Source organism: Wolffia australiana, chromosome 17, assembly GCF_029677425.1.
Source record: "Wolffia australiana isolate 7733 chromosome 17, ASM2967742v1".
Lineage (NCBI taxonomy): Eukaryota > Viridiplantae > Streptophyta > Magnoliopsida > Alismatales > Araceae > Wolffia > Wolffia australiana.
The window spans coordinates 8,864,869-8,890,275 of NC_135851.1; the positions used below are offsets into that span (position 1 = coordinate 8,864,869).

The 25,407-nt window shown below is 37.7% G+C and overlaps 1 protein-coding gene across 2 annotated transcripts; it reads left to right on the forward strand.

Annotated features, from left to right (window-relative positions):
• Nucleotides 1-14,655: 14,655 nt before the first annotated feature.
• Nucleotides 14,656-24,827, forward strand: LOC144714183 (uncharacterized). 2 transcript variants are annotated; one of them, XM_078588877.1, is made up of 10 exons: nucleotides 14,656-14,833; nucleotides 16,363-16,586; nucleotides 16,667-17,390; nucleotides 18,000-18,076; nucleotides 18,300-18,468; nucleotides 18,539-18,627; nucleotides 18,702-18,866; nucleotides 18,933-19,010; nucleotides 19,077-19,180; nucleotides 24,464-24,827. In XM_078588877.1, exons 3-10 carry the CDS (start codon nucleotides 16,703-16,705, stop codon nucleotides 24,567-24,569), a joined length of 1,476 nt encoding a protein of 491 aa, XP_078445003.1. In that variant the 5' UTR covers nucleotides 14,656-14,833; nucleotides 16,363-16,586; nucleotides 16,667-16,702; the 3' UTR covers nucleotides 24,570-24,827. The 2 variants fall into 2 exon arrangements, with proteins under 2 accessions (XP_078445003.1, XP_078445004.1); XM_078588878.1 differs by having other exon boundaries at nucleotides 16,363-16,558.
• Nucleotides 24,828-25,407: the final 580 nt, after the last annotated feature.

The following is a 25,407-nucleotide window of genomic DNA, read 5'->3' on the forward strand; positions in this document are numbered from 1 at the left end:
CTTTAGATCATTCCTGACCTATAAAAATATCTTTAGATCACCGGAAAACTATCTTTCTCCACCGAATTCAAGATGACCTTTTGAAACAAAAAACACAACGGAGGAGAAGATCCTCCGTCTTCTCACTTTTCTTGAGTCTCTCGATCAACGGTGGTGATAGAGCCGTGACCTGAAGGGTGACTAATGAGGTAGAAGAGTGGAGGAGGGAGAAATCAAGGAATTCTTACCTCAAGGACGACGCTGCCAGAATGGGGTCTGGAGCCATCGGCGACCTTGAGCTGCTGCAGAAATCCGATCCTCCGCCTTCTTCTCATTTCTCTTGGTTCTCTCGGTCAACAGCGGTGACAAAGCCTTGAGCTGAGGGGAGATCTGTGAGAGAAGTATGAAAAAACGTGAGGAATTTGTGTGCCAAACCAGGAATATGTGTGCCGCTGAGCATGGAGATCTGAAGCCCACGGTGATCATCCACTCGATGGCATAGTCTGGTAAGTCACAAATTACTTTCATCTAAGTCTTATCTTGATCGAAACAAGAAAAAAATTAAAATAATCAATCAAAAAAATCTTATTGAAATCGTTTTTGTGCATTCGAGCATTTCTTCGAACAGTTAACCTGCATGTTTTTCTTAACCAACTTTTAATGAATTTAAACATTTTTTCTTTATGTCTATCATCCAAATAAAAATAATTAAAAATAATGAATAAAATATAGAAATTATACTTCCTATTTTACTTATCCCATAGATAAAATACCTTAAAAATCATTCTCTTTCCTTATAAAAATACATATAAATCAATTTTTCTTCATCTAGGCATTTTATCAAACACCTTGTTTGTCATGGTTTGACTCTCAAATTTCTCCTACTAAGTGACTTCTAAAAATTCCAAAAAAATTATCTAAAATCACTATTCTACCTCCAGTATCTCGTCAAATAAGATCTACAAGGGGAATTCTCTTTATAAAAATTTAAATATTCATCATTCATAAAATTCCCTATTAGTATTAGCCTTTTAAAATCCTTCCTCTTTACTCCCCCAACTCATTAGTTGATTTTACCTCTAAGAGCCAATCCATGTGGATACGACCTTACTCTACCCTATACATTTATGAGTAAGATTGCTAATTCATAAATTTTATTTGATTGAAGTGAAAATAATGACAACAACAAATTAACACCTCATTTTTTCTCTATCAAATTAATACCCCCTAAGCCTCGAAGCAAAACTGAAGGGAATGTTTCAAACACATAGTAAAAAAGTTGATAAATTTTACCAATTGGAATTACTTTAAAAATATGGCCAACTACCATATTCTGGCCAGCTAGCATCAAATGAGTTCAAATGTTCTCAATACAGAGTAGTCATTTCTAACATTATGCCTGACCGCCGAGAAGTTCACATCCATGTGCTAGAAGGCACTTGATCTCTTGTTGTTTGAGAATCTTATGGCTGATTCACCATCACAATATATGTGTATAGTCTTCCGAATGGATATTAAAATAATAAGAATTAAAATGAATTTATGTAACCATTTATAATGTGTGGAGACACAAAATGTAATTAGCTTCCATTATAGTTGTTTCAGTCATCTTATGCTTGGCAGTAGACACGTGCCAAAACTTGGAGCAAGTAGAAAAATATTTCACGTGTTTATCTCCTTGATTTAAATAATTCACAACTTCTACTTGATTAGTTCACCTGTGTGTATGCACCAGATACTTGATTGCTTGAAAATAATGGAGCATATTTTGTGTAATCTATCAAAGCATGCTTTTTTACCACCTAAATAACTTCCTAGATACATAGTGAACAAAACTAGATCAGTTCATGTACACATTTATGAGCCCCAAAACTCAAACATATTGTTTTGGCCCTTTGTTTCTAATCTTTCCCGTTACAAATTAGGATTTTGTAGTTTCCTTAAATTGCAATTAGATTGTGTCCTTTTTCGTTAATGTATTTGACTTAAAAACATTTTGTAGCCCTCATGGGCTGAGGGATCTATTGTGATGGATTTCAATTTCAATAAAAAGTTAGCTTCACCCATGCCCTTCATATTGGGATGATTAGATACAAAACCTTTGGTTGTTGTCCCAAAAAAAACTTCAGATAACAAGCAATGTGTTATCCACCTAAAGCACCAGTACTTTCCTTTATTTATACATGGCATCAACTAGTCCCACTTTCCTTGAGGTATATACATTCATGAGCAATATTTTTTTTCAAACAAAAAGTATAATGATTTTGTGGAGCTTAGTTACCATAATTTAAAGTAAAAAATTAGGACATATATTGATTTATTTAGCTTGAAACCATGTTTTTCCTTTCATCCAAAAAAACATGAGTTTGGTTCATGTGTGCTTCCTCCTACTTGAAATTTAATTAAGTTGTTTTCACATCCATTTATTGATTCTCTAAATTAAATTGAGTTATTAAGTCCATTACTATGATAAATGAGTCATTGAATAGATGTAGGAGAAGGTATTATACCTATTTGGGAGAAGTTTGGCCTTATATTATTTGATTTACCCATTATGATCAATCTTTAATACCGTAGAATACTCCCATGAATATAATCTTTTATTAGAATATAACTAAATTAGACTGTGTACCCTCTAGTCCTCTCAGGGAAAGCAATGAGATAAACTATGAATGTCCTCAAAACCTAACATTTCTCGTTTGGATTGTAAAATCTTGATTTCCACAGGGAAATTCCAAAATGTGTGAAACCTGACAGGGGTATTTTATCAGTCCATAACTCTTAACAACTTTACCTGAAATGCAAGGTAGGATACTTATTAATTATTTTCTTGCATTGTCTCAATGCTTCACCCCACAATAGATAGGAAGGATCCAGTTTTCATCACAGCCCTATCCATTCAAGTAGGGATTTCTCAGCATTTCTTATTTTATTCACCATACAACTTGCTTCCTCAGTCAGATTTTAATATTGTGATAGATATTTGTTGGACTTTTCCATTATAATAAGCTCCATTGGAAGATGAAGTTCATAAAGGGGGGAATGATAACTTGGAATATTTTTTTTCACACAATATAATATGATCATCTGGAAGGACTTTTGGCTTGACTTGTTTTGCAAATTGGTCTTTAAAATGTTTTTCAAATTTAATCCTAAATATAACCTTAATAGGTAACTTATAATTCACATGTTATATTTTTTTTCCAATGTTTCCTCAATTTTGCTTGTTTTATGCATGAATAAAAATTTTCATATATTCTCAACATTTTTATATCACAAGTTTTTCAGGTTTAACCATTCATGATCAAACAATATTTCATTTGATTATTTATTAGGTGATGTTAGACTTTTAAAGGTAAAGCTTGCCTAAGTAATCAACTGTTGATAAAATTGAAACTATGTAAAGACTTAATAGTGAACTAAAAGCGCCCAATCCTTTTAGACTCATATGTAAACATATAATTAATAGGCTGGCTCAGTTATAAGGATTACATAGTGTTGGAAATATATGAGGCTTGAAAGCCAATCACACCTTTCATGTCTTATTTCATACTCATGGATTCAAATATATTTATTACAATGCACTTGTGATGCTTATAATCAAAGTCCATGAATACATAAACTCAGTGAATTTGGTGGTGCACACGACCACGCACCATCACCGAACATGACACCACTATCTCAGGAGACATCCCCTATCATGACAGATCGCTAGTGTCAACTATGGACCTAGGATCCAAGCATAATTTAAAATTAGATTTAATTTTCCAGTTATTTAAAATTTCTATTTCCTCTAATGTCTATAAATAGGCCCATGTTGTACTGAACTTTTTGGGGATTACTCTTTGGAACTGAAGTTTTCTTCTAAAGAATTTGCCCTAGTCTCTTCTCCGCCAGCGCCACCACTTGCCTCCGCTACCACCGTTGAGAGGATATCTTCCTACCCTCACCTATTGTCACTGCCGACCCATGGCCGCCTTCGCCATTCTACGGCTGTCAGTGCCTCCCTGCGGCTGTCCACGCGGCCTCGCGTGGCCGCCTGCGTAGTCCCCCACAAGTGACCACCCGCGAGGTCAAGTGCACGGCCACATTCCTTGCAGCCCCACGTGCGCAGCTGTCACCCACTCATCCCTACACGCGTGGTCGCCATCTGCACATTCCCACATGCGGCCGCCGCCCGCATGGCCAACGCATGTGCGGCCCTACGCACGTAGTCACCACCCACACAGCCACCGCGCACAGCTACTGCCCGCGCGGCCACCGGACAGAGCCATCACCTATGTCGCCAGCGCTTGCAGCCGCCGCCTGCATGGCCACCGTATGGAGCCATCGCCCGTGCTGCCAGCGCGTGCAGCCGCTGCCTATACGGCCACTGCACGGAGATGCAGCCTGCGCTACATTCTGCACCAACTTTCTTCAGACCCCTTGCTCTACATCTACACGCCCCATTTACTATTGGATTTGTGTGCAGCCTGTCGAAGCGCACGTCATCCACTCTCGCCACCAAATGCCTTGCGGATAAAATTTTGTGTTTGGCTATAAACTAAAAGTCTGTAATTACGATATTCTAATATGTCCCATTGATAACCCAGAAAAGAGTATAAGTCATCATTAATTCTTGGATGAAACAATAAATTTATACTATTTCCTTACTAAGTATAGATTTGAGTAATGGTTGAACCACACAGAGCTACAAATAAATTAGAATATTTTCCCATGTGATTATATATTTATAGTTTTTTTAGATAAAAAACAAAAACTAACTCTAAGCAAAGCAATAGTTTTCTTGTTTTTTATAGCAAATCCAATGAAGGAAAACCTAAATAATGTTGAGAATAACTTCAAAGATAAACTTTACTTCAATCTTTTAAAAATAAGAATTAAAAGAATAACTACTTAAATTAGCTTATAGTATTTATTTTGGTAGAGGGCGCCAGGGTTTCCCACAAGAGTACCCCAACCTTGATGTGTCGACATCGAAAAACGTGTGGCAGATCTCCAATTTTTTGGTTCAGTAAAAATGCTATAACTTGAGTTATAGAACAAGTGTTTTAGCACCGTTTACGGCATTGGAAAGCACTGGGTGTTGGCTATCACATCCTATAAGAACCAAGTAGAAAACTTAATTTTAGAAGGCAGGAACCTCTGAGAATGCATGAACCTATGGTGTCACTCCCTTTCGGGCCAAGGATGCATTATTCTCCAATTGTCTCCAAACTTGATGATCTGATTCCCTTCTTAACTCAACCTGACACTCAAACAGAGTGTATACAAGAAACTACTGCACTCAAGGCTGCCAAAAAAAAGTTTGGGATATAAATTCTGGATTTGATGTGGGAGAAGAGTGGTATAAATAAGGCTCCTAGATTCTCAATGTGAGAAACTTAGAATGTGAGGCCAGGATTTAGCAATTTGGCAAGTTAATTTCATTCTCCCCTTTAGAGTAAATAAACATCAATGACCTACATGAATTTCTCGTTAAAAATAGGTCTCTCCTTTGACTGGGCTTAAGCTCCTTTTGGGATTTGGGTTTGCCCAACTCCATAGTGGGCTTCATTGTGCTTTAGGCGCCTCTCTTATACACCATTAATATTCCAATCACCTAAGTCCTGTTATAAATGAAGCTCCAAGGAAATCATGAGAAAAATAAACCAATTTATTCAAGAGAATCAAATGCAGTTAATTCATAAATCGTTAAACCCCATTAGTTAGGACCAATTACAAAAAAGTGTTAATTTTATTTTCAACATGGATAAGTTATAATTTTTTTGCATATTCTTGAGATAAATAGTGATATAAATCATAAAAACACATATTTATCTCTACATATTTGATGTCATCACCTAGCTCAAATGTAGTAATAGGTACACAAAGGTAATTGTGCAGTCCAGATGGGATTACCCTCAAATTAGAGGATATTGACTCAAGGAAGATGACACAGTCAAATGCCTCACCAATGTAATGGAAATGTCATAGAATGAATTCTTCAATAATTTTGCCACAAATCATCATTAACCAAAATAATCAAATGTGGTTTGATGGTTAATTTTTCCCTCAATCATTCGGAAGTTGCACAAACATTAGCATTATACATACCTAATAACCAATGAAGGTAAAGATTCCATGACAGAGTTCACATGCGCCATTGTATCTTTAAATGCACAAGGTGTAGATAGGCACCCCATGTGTTGGTGAATTAACTAATCATTTGGGTTATACATATTCCTCATTAATTAATTTACATATGGGTTGACCGAATAAAGGTTATTAGACCACTGAAATTATTCATTTCACTAATACATAGGCTAACAAGGTCACTGACAACATGACGGCAATCATAAAATCATGCATTATCATAAATGTCTGGATCAAAATGTTTATATTTTCATGTTTTAAATTGATTAAAATACCCCTTTGGTGTGATTTTATGAATTTTCCACACTTTCTGGTATTTTTACATTATATTCAGGCCAAATTATCTGTGATGACTAGCTCACTTAAAAACTAATTTATTAAGAACAATTACTATTTCCTTATTTATTTAAACATTGACTACATATTTTTGGACTTAAAATTGAGTCTATGTGTCATTCTGCAAAAGGTGAGTTTCTATTTTCTGTTTAATTTGACTAATGGTTGGACTGATTTATAATTGGGTGCCACATCATTTTGACCTCACGATTTGCAAGGTCAAAATGACAAATTAGGAACTAATCATTTGTCTACTTTAAGCTTTGCATGAACATGTGGCAAGCAGATGATAGAGCTAACCCGCATGCTTTAATTCAAAAAGTTAAGAGGCCGACATGGCCCAATGAAAAAATGGTTTTCTTTTTCACACAATAAATGCACACAGAAATTCAATGATGCAGCACATAAAAAATCTCTGGATTTCCTTTTTGAATTAGATAATTTTAGCTCTTGATGAGGTATATTCCATTTTCATTGAACACTTAATATTTTTTTAGTGAGTAAATGACAAGTGACAGAGCAGACACTCACGGATTTGACCAACCGACAACACGGATTTTTATGCCAATCATGGTACATCTTTTTAGGCAAATTGGAAGTGAGGAACCCTAGTGGGCTGGTCGTGGATGAGAAACAAAAGCTAATCCAATGTGTAAATGTTTCTGAATGAAAAACCTTGATATCTCTAGATCTTTCCTTCTGATCGAGCTGAAAATTTGAAGGTATTTGTGTATTCTGAAAGAGTTGGGAATGATGGGGAAAAGTCAAACTTGCCCAACCCTAATTGGCCAAGAAGGAGACGACAAAATTCTTCAAGTCAATTTTTCTTACATGTGAGTTTCTTTTTCACTTCTTGATCCCCTTCTTATTTTTTTCCAAAACTCCATGAATGGGTGAAATATTCAACATCTATGATAGGTTATTGATCAAGATATGGTTTTCTCTCATTTCTACACTCTAATCAAAATAAATATTTTGTCATTTAGATATTATTGGACACTTTTTAGACCCCCCTTAGGATCTTGTTCTCTCCAAGTGAGGATCAAAATCAAAAAAAGGTTGCTGTTTTTATCCTTTTATCTCTTCTCTTCGGCTTTGATCTGTCAATGGGTATCATGACGTAATGAAACTCACCACCCTCAATGACATCGCAGGTGTTTTGAATCTTCAGAATAAGGTTCAGGTCATTTGAATCCATTCGTCTCATTTTATTTTCATCTCTTACCCTTCCCTTGTGCTTAATTTTGATTTCTTGAAACTAAAATTACATTTCAGATTTTAGATCTCCTCTTCCCTGTGGATCAAACCCTTTATCATACTACAATTTAGTATATTTGTAAAATGTAATTATAAGTATCATGGCATAAGTATAGCCCTAATGGCACCATCAACTAACATCAATTGCACTCCATTTTTAGGCATATCAGTCACAGGGAAAAGAATTTAGGATGTTGTTGGATATAGTCTAAGTTAGGGGCCTTTATTAAATATTCAAGGGGATGGAGACTTTTATGAAAATTTTCCTGAAAAATATACATAGAGTGGGGCCCATTTCATACCCCTGTGAGTTACTTTGAGTGCGCCCTTCATTCTCTTCTTCTTTCCTTAATGATACTCCTAGTGAGATCATATGGAAAGGAAGTCAGATTTATAGTAATCGAGTTTGAGGAAAGAAGAGAAGATAAAAGACTTAAGATTGTGTGGATACTTCAATCCCTGACATCTAAACAGCTTAAAGATGCTCACTTAAGGAAAAAAACAAGTCATGGATGTGATACATGCAAGGATGATGTTTATGGTTTTAATTTTTTTGGTTTTCAGCTCCATTTTTTTATAGTTCATTGCACAGTTGAGCTTGGATTGAATTGATGGAAAGCCATAAATGCCACCATCAACATGTGTTCCAAGTTCCATAAAGAGCATCTAATTTAGTTGGTGTGCCACTGCCAAGATTGGACCGCGGGCCTGTTCATGTTCCAAAATCTGCACTTTTAGTGCAATCACCATCTACACCAACAGCCTATCAAAGTTTCAAAAAAGTGACCTGTTAAGTTTGTGTGGGCCAAAGAGATGGACCAGAAATGTTCTAGATATGATAGTGCCTTTTCATTCGATGGAGTGACATGTGGGGCAGATTAGTTGGCAAAAGGTAGCAAGGAAGGTGTAATTGTGGGCCTCATATAGTCCTTATGGAATCTAATGGGATGATTCTTTAATTGGTAGACTAAATTGGGCTTCCAGTTAATGGCCAAATAGATGTATATAATAAAATATGTGTTCATGTGTAATTTGAACGTGTAAAAACATCTTCAAATCTGCTCTAACATTATGAACAATTTGTAAAAAATAAGAAAATATGCTCAGAAAAACCTGAACAAACTCAATCTCAAGGTTCTAATAAATTATTGGGAAATCAAATATATTCAATTAATTTTCTAGTTTTGAAATTAAATTATTTTATTTACATTAGTTTTCTACTTTCCTGAATTATTGTTGATAACATAAGATAATATAGCATCTCATGGTGATTTCTTGTGGTAATGTAAGGTATTATGATTATGAGTGACATATAATCAATAGACTTACCTAGTTGGTTTTATATGAAAAAGATTTAACCCCAAATTTCTTGAATCATGAAAATTTCTCATGAATAAGATAGAGATGCATGTATCTTAAGAAACCATCAATTAATGTAAAAAATTATTTTTGGTCTGTGAGAAAGGTTATAAAGGACCAAACACATAAAGAGAATAAAATGTATTGTATTTTGGGTTATATGAATTTTTTTTGTCAAAGGTCATGATTGTCTTGGGCTTTATAATATCAACCAAATCACGACAGTAACAAAAGCCTAGGGATCCCAAAATCCATACTTCACTAGTTTTTCCACACTACCTTGGGATGTATGTCATGACCTTCTATTCAATATATCATAACATTGATTAAATCTTGTTGGATTAATGGTATCAATATGCACTAAGAGGAGATGAATTATTGCTTATGCCTGATATTTATTTTTTCTCATTTCCTTCTAGATATCCTATTTTCTCTTCTCTCTTAAGGCCATGTTTTTCCTCATTTGGCTATCAACATTTTATTTCGTTCTGCCTATAAAGAGATATTCCCTCACGAATAATATCTAAAGATGGATTATTAATAAATTCAGGACATAAAAATAATTCCAAACACAACATAATGATTTAGATTGATTATTTTTTAAAATGTGAGTGTACATAATGATTTTTAGAATAATTTGGTGCAAATACAACTGAATGGTACTCATAATGATTGATCAAAAGATGGACACCATGGAAAGCATATTTTAGAGAATGATATTACATCAACTTTGGTTGACAAAACTTATGATAATATCATATATTGTAAGTTTCTAACTTAATAAGAATTTTCTTAAAGTTTACCTTTTAGAACAAAGCAAACTTCAAATCAATCGTATTTGGTATCCAGTTTTCTGATTACCTCTTAGTCAATTCTAATATCTTAGTTTATCTTGTTCTAAATAGTAAAATAGAGTTCAATTATTGTATACTTAGGATTCTATATTATATGATTTCACTGAATTTATCTTTCCCTAAAGAGCACCAACCTTAAGTCTGGAGACACTGTTATAGATGGTGAGTTCTCTGGAGGGAAAGATTTCCCTGAATTGATCTAATATGAATAATTGAGTGATAATTATACCTAACGCTAATCATTTTGAATCATGTCACACTCATATAAGTGTTCTGTTGACCTGAGACACCAAATGCATCTTGTGCCCAAAACGATTATGTTTTGCATAAGATTCATGTAATCATAGGATTCAAACCTGTCTTAGTTCAGACAAATGGAACAAGGTAATTACAAAAAAGTAAACCTCATCGACTAAGAACATGTGATAGGACATCTTCAATAAAATATGAATGTGATTTTAAAGAAAATATTAAACCCCATAAACATTTTTTTTGAAGACCAGCGTCAAACTAGTCCATAATTTTTGATAGAAAGTAAAATAAACAAAGAACAAATAGTAAGCGCCAAAGGGAAACTATGTACTGATGCTACAAAGATGATAAGACATTTCATTACTTACTGATAACTTGCATTTTTAGTTGCTTAATATGACCATAGTTACAAGTTTATTTCCATTAAATTGATTAAATATGTATGTTTTCAAGCTTAAAATGATTAGAATTATTTTTAGAATGATATTTTCTTTACTTTTAAGTATTTTTGGGATTTTTTCTGACATTAAAACCTGAAAGAATATAGTTTTGCACCCGAATTTTGACATTAAATCCTGGAAATTTTGACATTAAATTTTTAAGCTATTATTTTTCTAATTCAAAAAACAGATTTCTTATAATTTTTTGGGCCTTTATTTTATTTAATATGAATTTAAGAATATTTTTAACCCTTTTATTTTTGTGACACCATGTGTCACCATTTGATCCGTCGAACGGTAACCAACCATGATTAGTGATAATTCTTGATATTAGCCAATTATTAAATCTGGTTAACGATTGGTATCAGCCAATTTACACATACCATTATGACATTGCAATTAGTGATGTCAAAATTGCATTTAATGTTAACTGTTTTCTGTTTACTTCTTCTAATCTAGGGCAGCATGGCTCAATCAATAAGAAGGGACTCTTTTTTGTAATAAATGTCACATAGAGACCAAGAAGCAAGGATTAAAAATTAGTTTTTCTTTTCTTTTTTCACTATCAAAAATGACGTGTCATAAAACACATGGCACCATGTGTACATATGGCGCAGATGTATCATTTTCTAGGAGGATATTCAAGGGAACGTGATAACATGGCATGCTTTTGTAGTTGTTTATTTCTTTTGTTCCTTTTGTCTTCTTTTTGTCTTTTTCCAATGGCGACACGTGGCGTGACAAGAACTGTTGATCACGGATGATGACGAAGAATCTCAACAAGTCATTGCATTAAATGCTCAGACTAGGCAAAACCCTAACAGAACAATGTGACGATGCTAATGAGGATGTGGAGAGAGAAATATTTTGATTAAATCAATGGCTAAATATTTTCCAATTTCCAATCTAGCTATTTGGCGATCCTGAGCTCTGATTGAGCTGAAATTTTAAATGTTGCTTTGTTTTTACCTCCTCTATCCATCCATGAGTTGGATCTATAAATTGACTCTTGATCTTTGTTAAAAACATCTTTAAGCTCACTTCCTCATAGAGATGTAGATTGAAAGAAAGTGAAGTTTTGAAGATCTGTCAAGGGTGTCTTGGTGTCTCTAGTGCATTGAGAGGTTCAACAGGGAAGTGGGGAGATTGATCTGCATCAGGAATATGCCTTGATCTTGGCAAAATATAGGGAGATAAGGTTAAGCTCTTGACTTACATTGACTCTTCTTCAACACACTTAGGTAGTTCAACTTTCATCATTATCCATCACCTTCATCCATCACTATCACTCATCCACATCCATCATCACTTGTTATCTTCCCTATCTACTCTCCCCTATTATTCATTTCACAGGCCCCATACACCATTACGATATTGTCCTATCTCTCCCTTTAATTTATGATACCCACTACCTCATCACTGCATCTACTACCGTCCATGTCACATACCACTACTGTCGTCACAATCCCATCACGTCTTCCCATTATCTTATATTATATTAAACCCTATAGCAATTAGTTCTTAACATTACTTTAATACGTCTCACCACCATTCAATATCTTGTACGCTCTACGTAATCCTGCTCATCTTCTCGAAATTCACCTGATCAAGATAGCTCCTTCACTAATATTCATCCCATGTGGACACAACTCTGAATCTTCATTAAATAGTTAAATTATTTTATGTGTAAAGGTTGTGAATATTATTGATTAAACTCAATTTCACAACAGTGTAATTTTACCCCTAATTTTGAGTTAATCACTTATAAATCAAATATAATTTAAAAACCTAGAATACATGACAAAGTTTTTATCATTACTAGTGGTAGAAACACTGCTCAATGAAATTTCATTTTTCTTTCATGCACTATGTAGAAGAAAACGGTTTCACATAAAACATTTAAAATTTTGTCAATACAAATTAGGTTTAACTATGATTATTTGACATACAAAGTTATAATCTTAGATGGGTTGTTTTGCATTTCTATTCAATATGTTTTCTTAACATGTATGATAATTTAAAAGAAGATACTATAACAAACTATATTAAAAATTATAACTAAGTGGATTGTATGTTTCCCATGGAAGACCCCATTTTTGGCAGTATGAAGAACTGTTGAGATCGTAAAAAACATGAAAACTATTTATTTATTAAAGTTAGTGCTAGAGAAAAGATTGTGGCCGACCATCTATTACTATATGTTTAACAGGCAATGAAAAACAAGTTTCATCAAGTTCAAACCAAGAAAACTATCAGAATAAAAGAAAACACACGTTAAAATATCACCAAGAGGGGTCCAATATAATTATATAAATTATATAAACTGCATGACATGTAATTTGCATTACAAGAGGACAGAATAAATGTTTCATTAGAACACAATATAAAGTTATGGATTAGATGAGATATTGCAACATCCAAATGTTTCCAAGAACAGAAATGAATATACAAAATGAGCATAATCATGCAAATCCAAGCAATAGTTTTACTTATTCAGGAACATCCAACCAAAAAAAGTAACAAAATATCACCATCATTTCCCTCACACAAGGCACAACAATTCAAAATAAATCACAAATAAGAAGGAGCTGGTTAGCTCAGTTCAACCAGATTTTATCACGCCTCACATTCTCTGGAGTAGGAGGTAAGGATAAAGAAAGAAGGGTATGTGAAAAAGAGAGGGGAAAGGTAGGGAGGGGGAAGCGAAGGACAAATGAGGAAGAGTTAGGGAGAGGGAATGATGAAGAATTTGTTAGTCTAGGTACTTCACATGCTTTCACCACGACCCATATCTTTTTTTATATATATTCTCCTTTTTTTATTTGTTCTTCTGGATCTGATCCTAATTATCAACCTTGGGATTGGAAGTTTTATTTAGTTCAATTGCAAACATGGGAGCAAAACCGAAAGAGGGGCTTTGGGTTTACTCTGGGTTTTCTTGAGCTTGGGCTTTCTTAGACTTTAAAGAAAAGTTGTGAATTCTCCATCATAAAGAGGGGCTTTAGTCTTCAGTTAAAGACCAATATTTATCATTTTAAATGAGATGAGGATTTGCTCTTTAAAAGTCAACTCCTGGGATTTCTCTAATGATTTTTTATGTAATGAAAAATGTAAAAATGTAAATTTCTTAGCCGACACTAACTTCAATCACAGGAAATTTCCAGTGTTTTCTTAATACGTAGGACCCAGCAAGTAATGGCCGGTAGACTATATTATTTTCCTACTCTGAAACTATTTTGTGAATTAAAATATAATGAAACAAATCTATAAATCATTATATTCTCATTTATTCGGGATAAGGTAGGTATAGCGCAGGGACATGGACGAGACGATTTTTTTGTCCCAGGACAAAAAATTCATCCCGTCCAAGGGAATGCACTAAAATCGGGAAGAAATTTCGTCACGGGGATGACCGAACGGGACGGTTTTCGTCCCGTGGGACGAAAAAATCCGTCCCGTCTGGAGGTCTCGGACAATGGACAGTTGGAGAAGGATGAAAAACCATCGGATTCACATCCGATGGTTGAGATCTAGCCACGTGGCCTCACTGTGACATTTTGCATTATAGTCCTTGTATTTTTACGCGCGATCAAACTGACGCTGCTCAGTACATATGTCCCTCCACATTCCCTCTCCTCCTTATTTTCCTAAAAAACTTAGAAAAATCCATATTAATCTACCTTTAATATATCAAAAATATAAAACGGGTTGTTTTTTGTCCGGGACGAGGGACGGGACGGTTTTCATAACAAAATTGTCCCGTCCACGTCCCTGTACTGAAGCAGGACGTCGGATGGGACGAAATTCGTCCCGTCCGGAACGACCCGGCACTATAAAAGTAGGGGGCCCAATTTGTATCCCGTCTCGTCCTGTAACCACGTTGTAAGGAATGCCACGTGTCTATCCGTCATTAGTCCGAGGTTTTGACTAGAAATGTCGACATAAGGAGACTGCCACGTCGGATTTGACTGATATTTTTGCGAATTATTCAATTTTTGCTTTAAAAAAGGGGGAGAGAGGGGGGTATAAATATCGGGGCGTGGAAATTTTAATGGACGGAGAAAGTTTTTGGTGAGCGCGGCAGATGGGGTTGTCTGTGGATGTTGCGCGATCGCGTTGAATTCTTCATCGCGCTTCGTTTCTAGTTCATTGTTCTTGGAAGAATTCCTGATCTGACGTTACGCGTCGATTTCTTTGCGGTATTGTCATTGTCGAATTGAGGTACGCTGATTTTGGATCGTCGTGCTTTTTTTTTTCAAAACATTTAGGTTCGACTTCCTCTTTTATTTTCTGTTTTGAATGATTCGATGTCTGATTGATATGATCGTTGCTTCAATTCTGCCGCTTGCGGGAGGATTTGATCGTTATTAATGGGATAAATATTTTTTGAATCGCATGTAGGCTTTTACGCGCGTCTAGGCGTACTGCGTGCTATTTCACGTCTATTCTGATGAGATCTAGGCATCGTGTGCGTGGTTCGCGATAAACTTTTGTTAAGTGCTCAACCTTGATTTTGGAGGCTCCACTCATCCCAAATAACCTTAAGTTAGTGATATAATTGCGTCTAATTTTGGATGCTCTACTCATCCCAAATAACTCTAACTTAATGACTCATCCCAAAATTTATGCGCGTAGTTCTCTATCCTTTTAGCTCATTCCAAATAACCCAAAGTTTTGTAGAATTTGATGTCATGGGTTGACTTTGCTTGAGATTCACCCATTCGCATTTCAGATGATAGATCCTCGTGTCATTAGCTCTTAAATTTTTGTTGTTGGATCATACCGGTCCGCTTTGGCAGACTTTTTGTATGAAAGGCTGCTTGAAACTTTACTGATAGCGTAACTTAAATCAATGAAGTAATCGTATGAGTATTTTCATTCGGATGATGTAAATAAGGAAATTTCATCCGAAGGTCTGATTTCTCCATCAACGAAAACTGTTTTATTTCTCATTTGTGCCATAAGACACAACTCTACTTGCGGGCATTCTAGATTTTTTTTTAACGTACGGAAATATGCCCTATTTTTGGAATTATATGCATTATGTGCCCTCCTACTATGGCTTTAATCAGAGTAAATATTTTTACACTGGATGCAGATTGCCTCAACCATAGGTTCTTCTCGTCCATACATTTAGGGCGATAGCAAGATAACAAAATGAGTTCACAGCTAAATTAACTTCCATTTCCAATTTCATTTTCTAAGACATTTTTAGAGGCCTTGAATTCTGCGGCTGAGGTAACATAAGTATGTAACTGCTATGTTCATCTCATTGAATGTGTTTGGGTTTCATTTAACATTTTAAGACGGCCTCTTTGATGATGCGATCGGAACTAATTTAAAGGCGTTTCAGTCTAAACCATACCTGGCCATATTTTGTTTAATCTTGACATGGGGTAGAACGGGCTTCTCCTTTGTGTGGGGTCTTCGGACGGTGAACAATACCTGTGGACCCTTTTGGAACTTTATCTCTAATGCCAGGCTTTTTTTTCCCTCCTCTCTCTCGCACTACCTAAATTGGATTTCAGGGAATTAACTTTGGGAACAGGCCAAACTAAAAATTAGTGTTTTCCAAAAAAATCAGGCACAAATGTGTAAAATAAGATGAAAGGATCATGAAGATTTGATCTTTGCTTATGGTTCCTTTTTATCTTATTATCCTGATTCCATACTGAAAGCTATTATAAGATGTTGACATCACTAATTTAATTACCTATTTTGTTGATTATCGGCCAATTCTTTTCACGCAGTTTCTCGAGCCTCGTTCAGCAGTCGCCCTCTCTCCAACATTGGTGAGGTTAGAAGGAGTTCTGCAGATCCATTTGAGTTTCTCCATCCCATTCGCTTGCAGCTGATGGGTAACCCGGAGTAGTCTATTTGATGGAGGCAGTCCGTAACCAATATATCATGACTAGTCATGGATCAAGGAGAGCCCATATGATAGTGGTATTGAGCACCCATCTTTCCTGATATGGTTGATTTCTAAACCATAGAGTATATCTTCACCGAGTATTTTAGAATCCATCTTGTTGAATCTCCACGATTGATTTACAGGTGAGGAATTGAGATTTGTTCTCTACTTTTGTCGCAATGGAGATGTCCAGCGGAGGATCGGATACTCAAAGCACCACCTTGGACAGAGGCAACTCTAGCAATGGTGGCGAAGGATCGTCATCCAGAAGATATGGATTACAATTTCTGCCCTCTAGCTTCCTCCAGACCCCTATTTCGGCTATTCTCGAGTATTCTGGAATTTTACGACCCCAATCGGGTTATTCAGAAACTGAGGGGTTGATTAGTGGAGCAGAGGTCTCATCTGGAATGAGAGATCGTTTTGTGAGTCAACCTGATGGCGGCATAGCCTCTGGTCCAGGGGGTGGAGAGGTCGCCATACGGATTATAGGCTCAAGCGAGCCAGATAGCCTTAGAGGGGGAGTGGATCCTCCGCAGCGGATTGAAACAGACCCAGAAAGGGAAAACAGCACCTTTGAAAATGAATCTCAGGCTGATCGTGTTACTTCAGAGTCTGAACGCCAAAGGGGGAATATCAGGAGCGAAACGACAGAGGCATTGGATGGAGGTTTACTGATTGGGGGTCGATCAGTTTCCTCTGGAAGCTCTCCAAGGGCTAGTGATGAATCAGGAGCCGGAGTTGGGGGACACAACAGGGATTCTGGATACCAGAGATATGACATTCAGCAAGCTGCACGATGGCTTGAGCAGATTCTTCCGTTTTCCTTATTATTGCTGGTCGTGTTTGTACGTCAACATTTGCAAGGTATTGCTCATCGTTTTTTTCAACATTTTTTTATTATCAATTTTCACTTGATTGTAGTCATGTGTCTTTCGTAGATATCTGATTATGAAAGTCTTGTGTTAATGTGAAGTTAAAAGGGTCCTCCTGTACAAGGTGTTTATGGAATTGTGGAAATCGTATGGTGGAAGATCCCTTAGTATTGCAGGGCCGTTTGTAAACTTTAGCAATAAAAGATATCTTTCTTCTTTAAGTGATTTATTGCTCCCCTATAATATATCTTAGACAGAGACCTCTGTTAATTCATTGATTCATCAACGACTATTCAGTTCTTCTTTTCAAAGAACGTTTATTCAGTTATCTGTTTTCTGTCATCCAAGAAAATAATTAGCTCAATGCCTTCTTTACTTTATTTTGCATTTAATGCTAACTCTGTCAAAAACAACTGCGGAAAATTCTGGAGTTATCAAAGAAGGGCCATATATCCTTGTTCTGTAACTCAGGTCTTTATGTTCTGTCGATCCAATGCTCAAGAACCAAAAGAAGTTCCATTAATTTCTGCTCATTAGTTACAGAATCTGTCTTGTTTTCCTCTTGAGCATTGTAAACACTATTTTCCATTCTTTCCTACAGGATTTTTCGTCACCATTTGGATTGCTGCAGTATTGTTCAAGTCAAATGATATTCTGAAGAAACAGACGTCCTTGAAGGTGATTCGATCATTTATTAAGTTTCTTGGTGTTAATTTTTAAATTTTGAGCCGTGCAATTACCTCATATTTTTATAGTTCTTTCACCGAAGAGAGATTTTTTTGAAGATATGCTTTTCCATGAATCCTACTTTTAGTTCCAGAACTTTTGTCTCTCTCATTTTTGTTTTTGGTTTTTGAAGGTCACAGATTAAGAATATTAATTAATTTCCACTGTGTTTTAGGGAGAAAGAAAACCTTTGGTCCTCATTGGTATCTCGCTAATTTTCACATTGCACGTGGCTGGGATCTACTGGTGGTGCCAGAATGATGGAGTCATCTATCCATTAATCATGCGCCCACCCAAAGTCATTCCTCCTTTTTGGCATGCGATATTCATTATTCTGGTGAATGGTAAGGGCCGCCATCCTAGACATTTTCATATTGATCATATCTATATTAGAGTTCTTTGTTCTTTCTACAGATACCATGGTCAGGCAAACCGCAATGATTTTCAAGTGCTGGCTTCTGATCTTCTACAAAAACGGCAGAGGCCGCAACTATCGCAGACAAGTTAGATTACCAAGAAACCCTATGTTGCATTCTTTTGGTGGCAAAATTCAACCTTTACATCTTTTTCTTTTCAGGGTCAAATGTTAACAATGGTGGAATATCTGGTTCTCCTATACCGCACTATGCTTCCTGCACCAGTTTGGTATAGATTCTTTCTAAATAAAGAATATGGGAGCCTCTTCTCCTCTCTGACCACTGGGCTTTACCTCACCTTTAAGTTGACTTCAGCCATCGAGAAGGTGCGGCCATTTTGTATCTCATTCCATGCTCATGCGATATTTAGTTGGGAAATTATTTTGGTGCAGGTTCAATCATTCCTCACTGCATTAAAAGCATTATCGCACTCTGAGATTCACTATGGATCACACGCGACAACAGAGCAGGTACACTCTGATTGATGGTTTTTAAAGACTCTGATTAAGTTGATATTAACACAACGAAGGAAACAGGTTGCTGCGGTAGGTGACCTTTGCGCGATTTGCCAAGAGAAGATGCATGCGCCTGTTCTACTTCGTTGCAAGCATATTTTCTGTGAAGACTGCGTTTCAGAATGGTAAAATTTCCTCATTTTTCTTATTATTTTCTCCCTCATCCGACACAAATAAAATGAAGGAAAGGGGGATGATTTCTTACAAGCTTCATGGTTTGCACCCATGACGCATAGACTCCTTGACTAGTCCTCTGTGTTCTTTGGGATTCTTTGTCATCAATCACTGAACAAAGAGATAAGTGGGGGAAAATAGTGTTGTATAAAACTCTTTCACTCTATCTCTCTTTCTAAATGGAGAAAAGTGAAGAGTTCTTACAAGAATAAAGCCTGCCTAGATGGTGGGAAAATCCAGCTGGGTGTGGATGCGGAGAAGGAAAGGAGGATGCCTGTGTTCAACATCCCCCACAAGCTGGGTGCGGATGTTGTCCATGCCAAGCTTGCTGATTAACTTGTAGAAGGTTGATGGAGGGAGCCAGCCCTTTGGTGATGATTTTGAGCAACTGACCAGCTGATTCAACAAAAGCAAGATCAACAGGGCCACTTTCAACATTTTCCATGATGAAGTGGCAATCAATCACCACATGTTTTGTCCGAGCATGCTGAAACTGGATTTTGTGGAATTGTTCTCACAGTACCTGTTGGATTGGACCGTCAGACTAGAACTTCAGTTCTTTAAGAATACTTTTGACCCGCATGCCTTCACAAATGCCTTGGGCCAATGCCCTAAACCCAACTTCAGCACTTGATCTGGAGACTAATAGCTCTTTCTTGTTCTTCCAGTTGACAAGACTACCACACAAATGCACAATAACCCAATGTCGACCTTTGATCTGTTACTGGGCCTGCACAGTGCAACCATTTTCTGGGAGGTCCCTTCAGGTATGCGAGGACTCAGTGGGCAGCATTGAGATGTATCTACTGGGGATTATGAATATGTTGGCTCAACACACTTACTCCAAATCCAATATTGGATCATGTATCAGCTTGCCAATCAATCTCTGGTAAACATATTTAGACAACAGGGCATAAAATTGGAGTTTTAGGCTGTGATGGTACGAACTACGTTTCGGGCAGAAAATGCTGGTTTTAGACTCTGTTCCACTATTGTGCACATCGTGCATGTGCGCGCGAGTAAATTCATTCCCTTGCATGCTACACATCCTCGTGTGAAGGGCCCCTAAGAGCTCTCTCTCTAAAACCTGAGAACTTACCTCCTTATCGCCAAGTATTCGATTGCTAACAAGCTTCAGTTCGGGTCATGCCGGGTAAACCATGCAAGTTAAAACCTTCTGCTCCAACAACAAGCACTTGCATCTCCTCTGTTCTCGTATCTAGTCTGAGTCTCCTGTTTCCACTTCAGGTCTCGACTTACTGTGGGACCAGTTTCTCCCAGGCCCAATTTCCCATTAGAGCCCATAGGAGTGCCTGTAGGTTTAAGGCCAGCTGACCGGCTTCAAATTCAGAGATGAATATCCCGTCTCTAGAATGAGCCACTTCAATTCCCAAAAATAGCGTAACCGTCCAAGATATTTAATGTCTCATTCATTGGCAATCGGAGTGCTAAGGTGCTTTGCTTTCTCATTATCATCGCCACTTATAATGATGCCATCAGCATAAACAATTAGGGCAGTTAATCTGGAGTTTTGTTGCTTGATGAGGAGGGTGTGATCCCCAATACTCTCTCTATACCGCAGTTGCTTCGTTGTCTTGGTAAATCTGTCAAACCACATTGGAGGGAATTACTTCAGACCATAGAGTGTCTTTTTGTGCACGCACATAATACCCTTTGTGCCATTTTATTTGTATCCGGGAGGTAGGGACAAGTAAACCTCCTCATCAAGTTCTCCATGGAGAGAAGCATTTTTAACTCCATATTGTAGGATATCCCAAATCAGATGCATTGCAAGAGTAATCAATACCCGAATAGAATCCAATTTTTAATAGAACGGGTCTCAAAGTACTATATGTTGTAAGACTGGGGGAAACCGTTGGCTAGCAATGTGGCTTTGAGTCTTTCCAAAGTTCTATCAGCTTGGTACTTTGGAGTACGTGCCCATTTACACCCACCACCTTCTTACCTGGTAGGAAGTAACTAGCTCTCATGTTTTGTTTGTCTCAAGGGCCTTCAGTTCCTCATCTGCCTGACTCCATCATTTACCAGTCAAAGCTTGTTCGACAGATCGTGGAATGTCAACTGTCCCCACATTAGCCAAGAACGTCTGATAGTAGGGGCTTAATCTTTCACAGGATATGAAATTTGATATTGGATAACGAGGTTTTCTAGTACAGTTTCAAACACCTTTGTGCATTATGACTGTCTGTCCATGTCTTCCTCCTCTCTAGTTCTAGGTTCTGCAGACTCAATACTCACATCTTGGTTTGGGAAGTGAAGCTGGCACTACTGCGTCTGGCAGTTCTCAATCTGCTCTGAGTCAGGGGAGTCAGATACTTTGGCGCCTTTTGTGAATTGTTGACTGCACATTCAAAGGGTACTGTTGGACCATATAATCATCATACGGGCTCTTCGAGCTGGCTTGTGACTCACCTGGTTTCTGGGAATCTCTACCTCCATACAATGCTTCAAAAAAATCGAATGTGACGCTAGCAGAGATATAAAACCACCAGGATGTAGGGCGGTAACACTTGTCGCCCTTTTGGGTAGATGAGTAGCCCGCGAAAATGCACTTTGTGGACCTTGCATCAATCTTTCCCACAGAAATTGGTCATTAACATAGGCATCCGAAAGTCCTGGGGAGGAGATGCGAAAGTCCTCAACTTTCCGTGATGACAATTTTTGGTCAGTTTATCCAGAGGACACTCATACCCAAGTTCCTAGAAGGTATCCGGTTGATGATTTGTGTTAGCGGCAGACTCTATTCAGTTTCTTTTCTTTTTCCGTATTTGTACTTTCCATATTTACCCTTATGTGTACTTTTCCTTGGTTAACTAGATGGCCTGTTATAATAGGCCCAATACTCTACAGCCCATATTAGCATCTCATGTATGTGTGCGTGGGCGTCATTAGTGAAGTAAGATGTTTTCTCTGTTCACCCTATTGGCTATCTAGGGTTTGTGTAGTCCAACCCGACAATACGAGTGCTAGTAAGAACAGTTTATCCCTACTAAGCCTTTAGGAACACATTGGTGCATACCCAATTATTCATTCTGGGACCCCATTCTGTTGGGTGTGCGCACACAGGACGATTCATGTAGGTTTCCCTTTTGTTCAAAGTAGCTTGATGCTTCAGAGTAAAGTAGTCCCTGGTGTTATCAGACCAAAATCTTTTCACAGAGGTGTCAAACTAGTTCTGTATCAAAGTAGCTTGGTTTTCGAGTGAATTTGTAACACGTCAATGAATATAAGAAACCAATTGGCCCCAGACAGACTGGATAGAGGAGCAGGCCTTGATGTAGACACATCGCTATGTACGTGACAAAAAGGAATCAAATTGGACTCAGTCACATTACTTAAGGAAATAGATGTCTCATAATTTCCGCATGGAGCTACGGTGAAGACAGTCTCCTCTTCTGCAACCCCAGACCTCCTGACTCCACTGCTGTCTTTATAGATCCGGATCATCCCGGACGTGGACGAAGGACGGAACGAGACGAATTTCTTACCGTCCTACGTCCGACATAAGCTCAGGGACAAAGGAGGGACGGTTTTTCGTCCACCGACAAAAAATCCGCCCCTTCCAACAATCTTGGGACGATTTTTCGTCCCGTCCAGTCCTCCCGGGATGAATTTTCATCCCAAAATTCGTCCCGGGACGAAAAAACACATTTTACATTTTTAATATATTATATTAGGCCATAATATAAATTGTATTATAAATTGTACTGGCAAGGCCACGTGGCAACATCTCAACCGTCGGATGTGAATCCGGCGGTTTTCCGTCCAGATTGGTCCGTCCATCGTCCGGAGACCTTCGGACAGACGTTTTTTTCGTCCCACGGGATGAAAACCGTCCCATCCGGTGGTCCCCGGACAAATTTTCGTCCCAAAATTCGTCCTTATCCTCGGACGGGACAATTTTTTCGTCCCGGGACGAAAAAATCGTCCCGTTCGCGTCCCTGATCTATAGCTGTCTTCCTGCTGACACGCTAAGGCAATCCCCCTCTGTCAGCCTTAATAGCACGCCGATGCATATAACAAGCATATTCTTCTTCCCCTCCACCTTGTCATTGATAAAGCAGTCATCAATACTCAAAATCAGAGAGCATCCAATGTCAAAAACTATTTTTTGATGACACATGCGAGACATCTTTAAGAGATGTCGCCAAGACCATCCACGACTCAAAACCAAGACCATCAATCTGAATATCTCCAAATCCTGCCTTAGGTACTATCTTAACACATTTAAAAAACGATAGAGATGCCTGGTGTGTAAATTATATATCTGTTTGTCTCTTAATAGCGGAAGGAAAAGAGTTCATACGCAAGTAAAGGCTGCGTAAAAGATTTGGAAAGCAATGGTGCATTAGTATTTTTACAATGCAGTTCCATAGAGCCGTGTATAGCTCTATTTCTCAAGTAGAAGTGAAGGAAAACGTTTTCTTTGATGAATCAAGACTGCCACTATTTGAGAGAACTTGTTTTCTTTTTTTTTTTCTCTCTCTGTTAGTTCTAGTTCATTGATCTATACAAACAGGGAACTGCTGATGAAGGTGTTATTTCTAAGAAGCATAATCCTATTCTAACCCCTCTCTCTCTATCTTTCTCCTCTCTCTCTCTTCCTCTCTCTCTCTCTCTCTCTATCTTTCTCCTCTCTCTCCCTCTCCCCCTCTCTCTCCTCTCTCTCCTTCTCTTCAGTCCCTCTCTGTCTCTCCCTTCTCTCCCTCTCTCTCTCTCTTCTGTCCCTTTTGTCTCTCTCTTCTCTCCCACTCTCTCTCTTCTGTCCCTTTTTGTCTCTCTCTCTCTCTCTTCTCTCCCTCTCTCTCTCTTCTGTCCCTCTCTATCTGTCTCTTCTCTCCCTCTCTCTTTCTCTCTTCTATCCCTTTTTGTCTCTCTCTTCTCTCCCCCTCTCTCTCTCTCTTCTGTTCCTCTCTGTCTCTCTCTTCTCTCCCTCTCTCTATCTCTTCTGTCCCTCTGTCCCTCTCTTCTCTCCCCCTCTCTCTCTCTTCTGTCTCCTCTCTCCCTCTCTTTCTCTTCTGTCCCTCTCTGTCCTTGTCTTCTATCCCCCTCTCTCTCTCTCTCTCTCTCTCTCTCTCTCTCTTCTGGCCATCTCTGTCTCTCTCTCGTGTCCCTCTGTCTCTCTCTTCGGTCTCTCGTCTCTCATTCTGCTCTATCTCACTCTCTATCTTGGTAATGCTATTATCTCATGGGTGTCGGGTTTTCTTCTGCAGGTTTGAACGAGAGCGGACCTGCCCACTATGCCGGGCACTAGTTAAACCTGTGGAGCTGAGATCTTTTGGGGATGGCTCAACAAGCCTCTTCTTCCAGCTTTTCTGACCATAACTCCCCAAAAACCATGGTACAAGGTACCACTCTCACCCTCCTTCGCCATCGCAAACTACTATTTCAAACACCACATCGAGTAGATTTCATGATCAAAGCCCCGTTTAAAGCAATTCCGTAACGGGCTTTGCAAGCCAGAGCGAGGGGACCTTTGTATCTATGTACTTCCCAAATAACGTGTGTAAAAGGTTTTTCATCACCTGTGTGGAGCATATCTTTTTCATAATCAAGCATAAATTAATTTTATAGCAAGCTTTAGGCTCAAGAGGGTGGGTCTTGAATTTATCCATCAAAAACACTATTGAGCATGTGTGAGTCACATATCTTCGTCAGCTATATTCAGCTATAAAAATTTATAATTTATGTGTTTCCCAAATTGCCCTTGTAAAACTCTTTCATCATCTGTGTGGAACACATTCATCATCTGTGTAATACTCTTTCATCATCATCAGCTATAAAAATTTATAATTTATGGAGTATATAGTAATTTCATTGCAAGTTTGACGAGCAAGAGAGGTTGCATGAAATTTGGGGTAGTTTGGGGTTTTTGAATCTATGTATTTCATGAAAAATATCCATGTAAAACTCTTTCATCATCTGTCTGGTGGACAAATCTTTAATGTACTCGAGTATAGTGTAATTTCATTTCAAGCTTTGTGAGCAAGAGGGTGGGGTTATGAATCTATGTATTTCATGAAAACTAACCATGGAAAACTCTTTCATCAAATGTCTGGAGGATAATTCTTTAATATACTCGAGTATAGTGAAATTTCAGCAAGAGGGTGGGGTTATGAATCTATGTATTTCATGAAAAATAACCATGGAAAACTGT

Bases quoted from the DNA above. Each gene is read 5' to 3' on its own strand.
- LOC144714183 (XM_078588877.1), top strand. From the start codon at position 16,703: ATGGAGATGTCCAGCGGAGGATCGGATACTCAAAGCACCACCTTGGAC. The intron at 17,391-17,999 runs GTATTGCTCATC...TCTTTCCTACAG, and splicing joins TGTACGTCAACATTTGCAAG to GATTTTTCGTCACCATTTGG. The intron at 18,077-18,299 runs GTGATTCGATCA...ACTGTGTTTTAG, and splicing joins AGAAACAGACGTCCTTGAAG to GGAGAAAGAAAACCTTTGGT.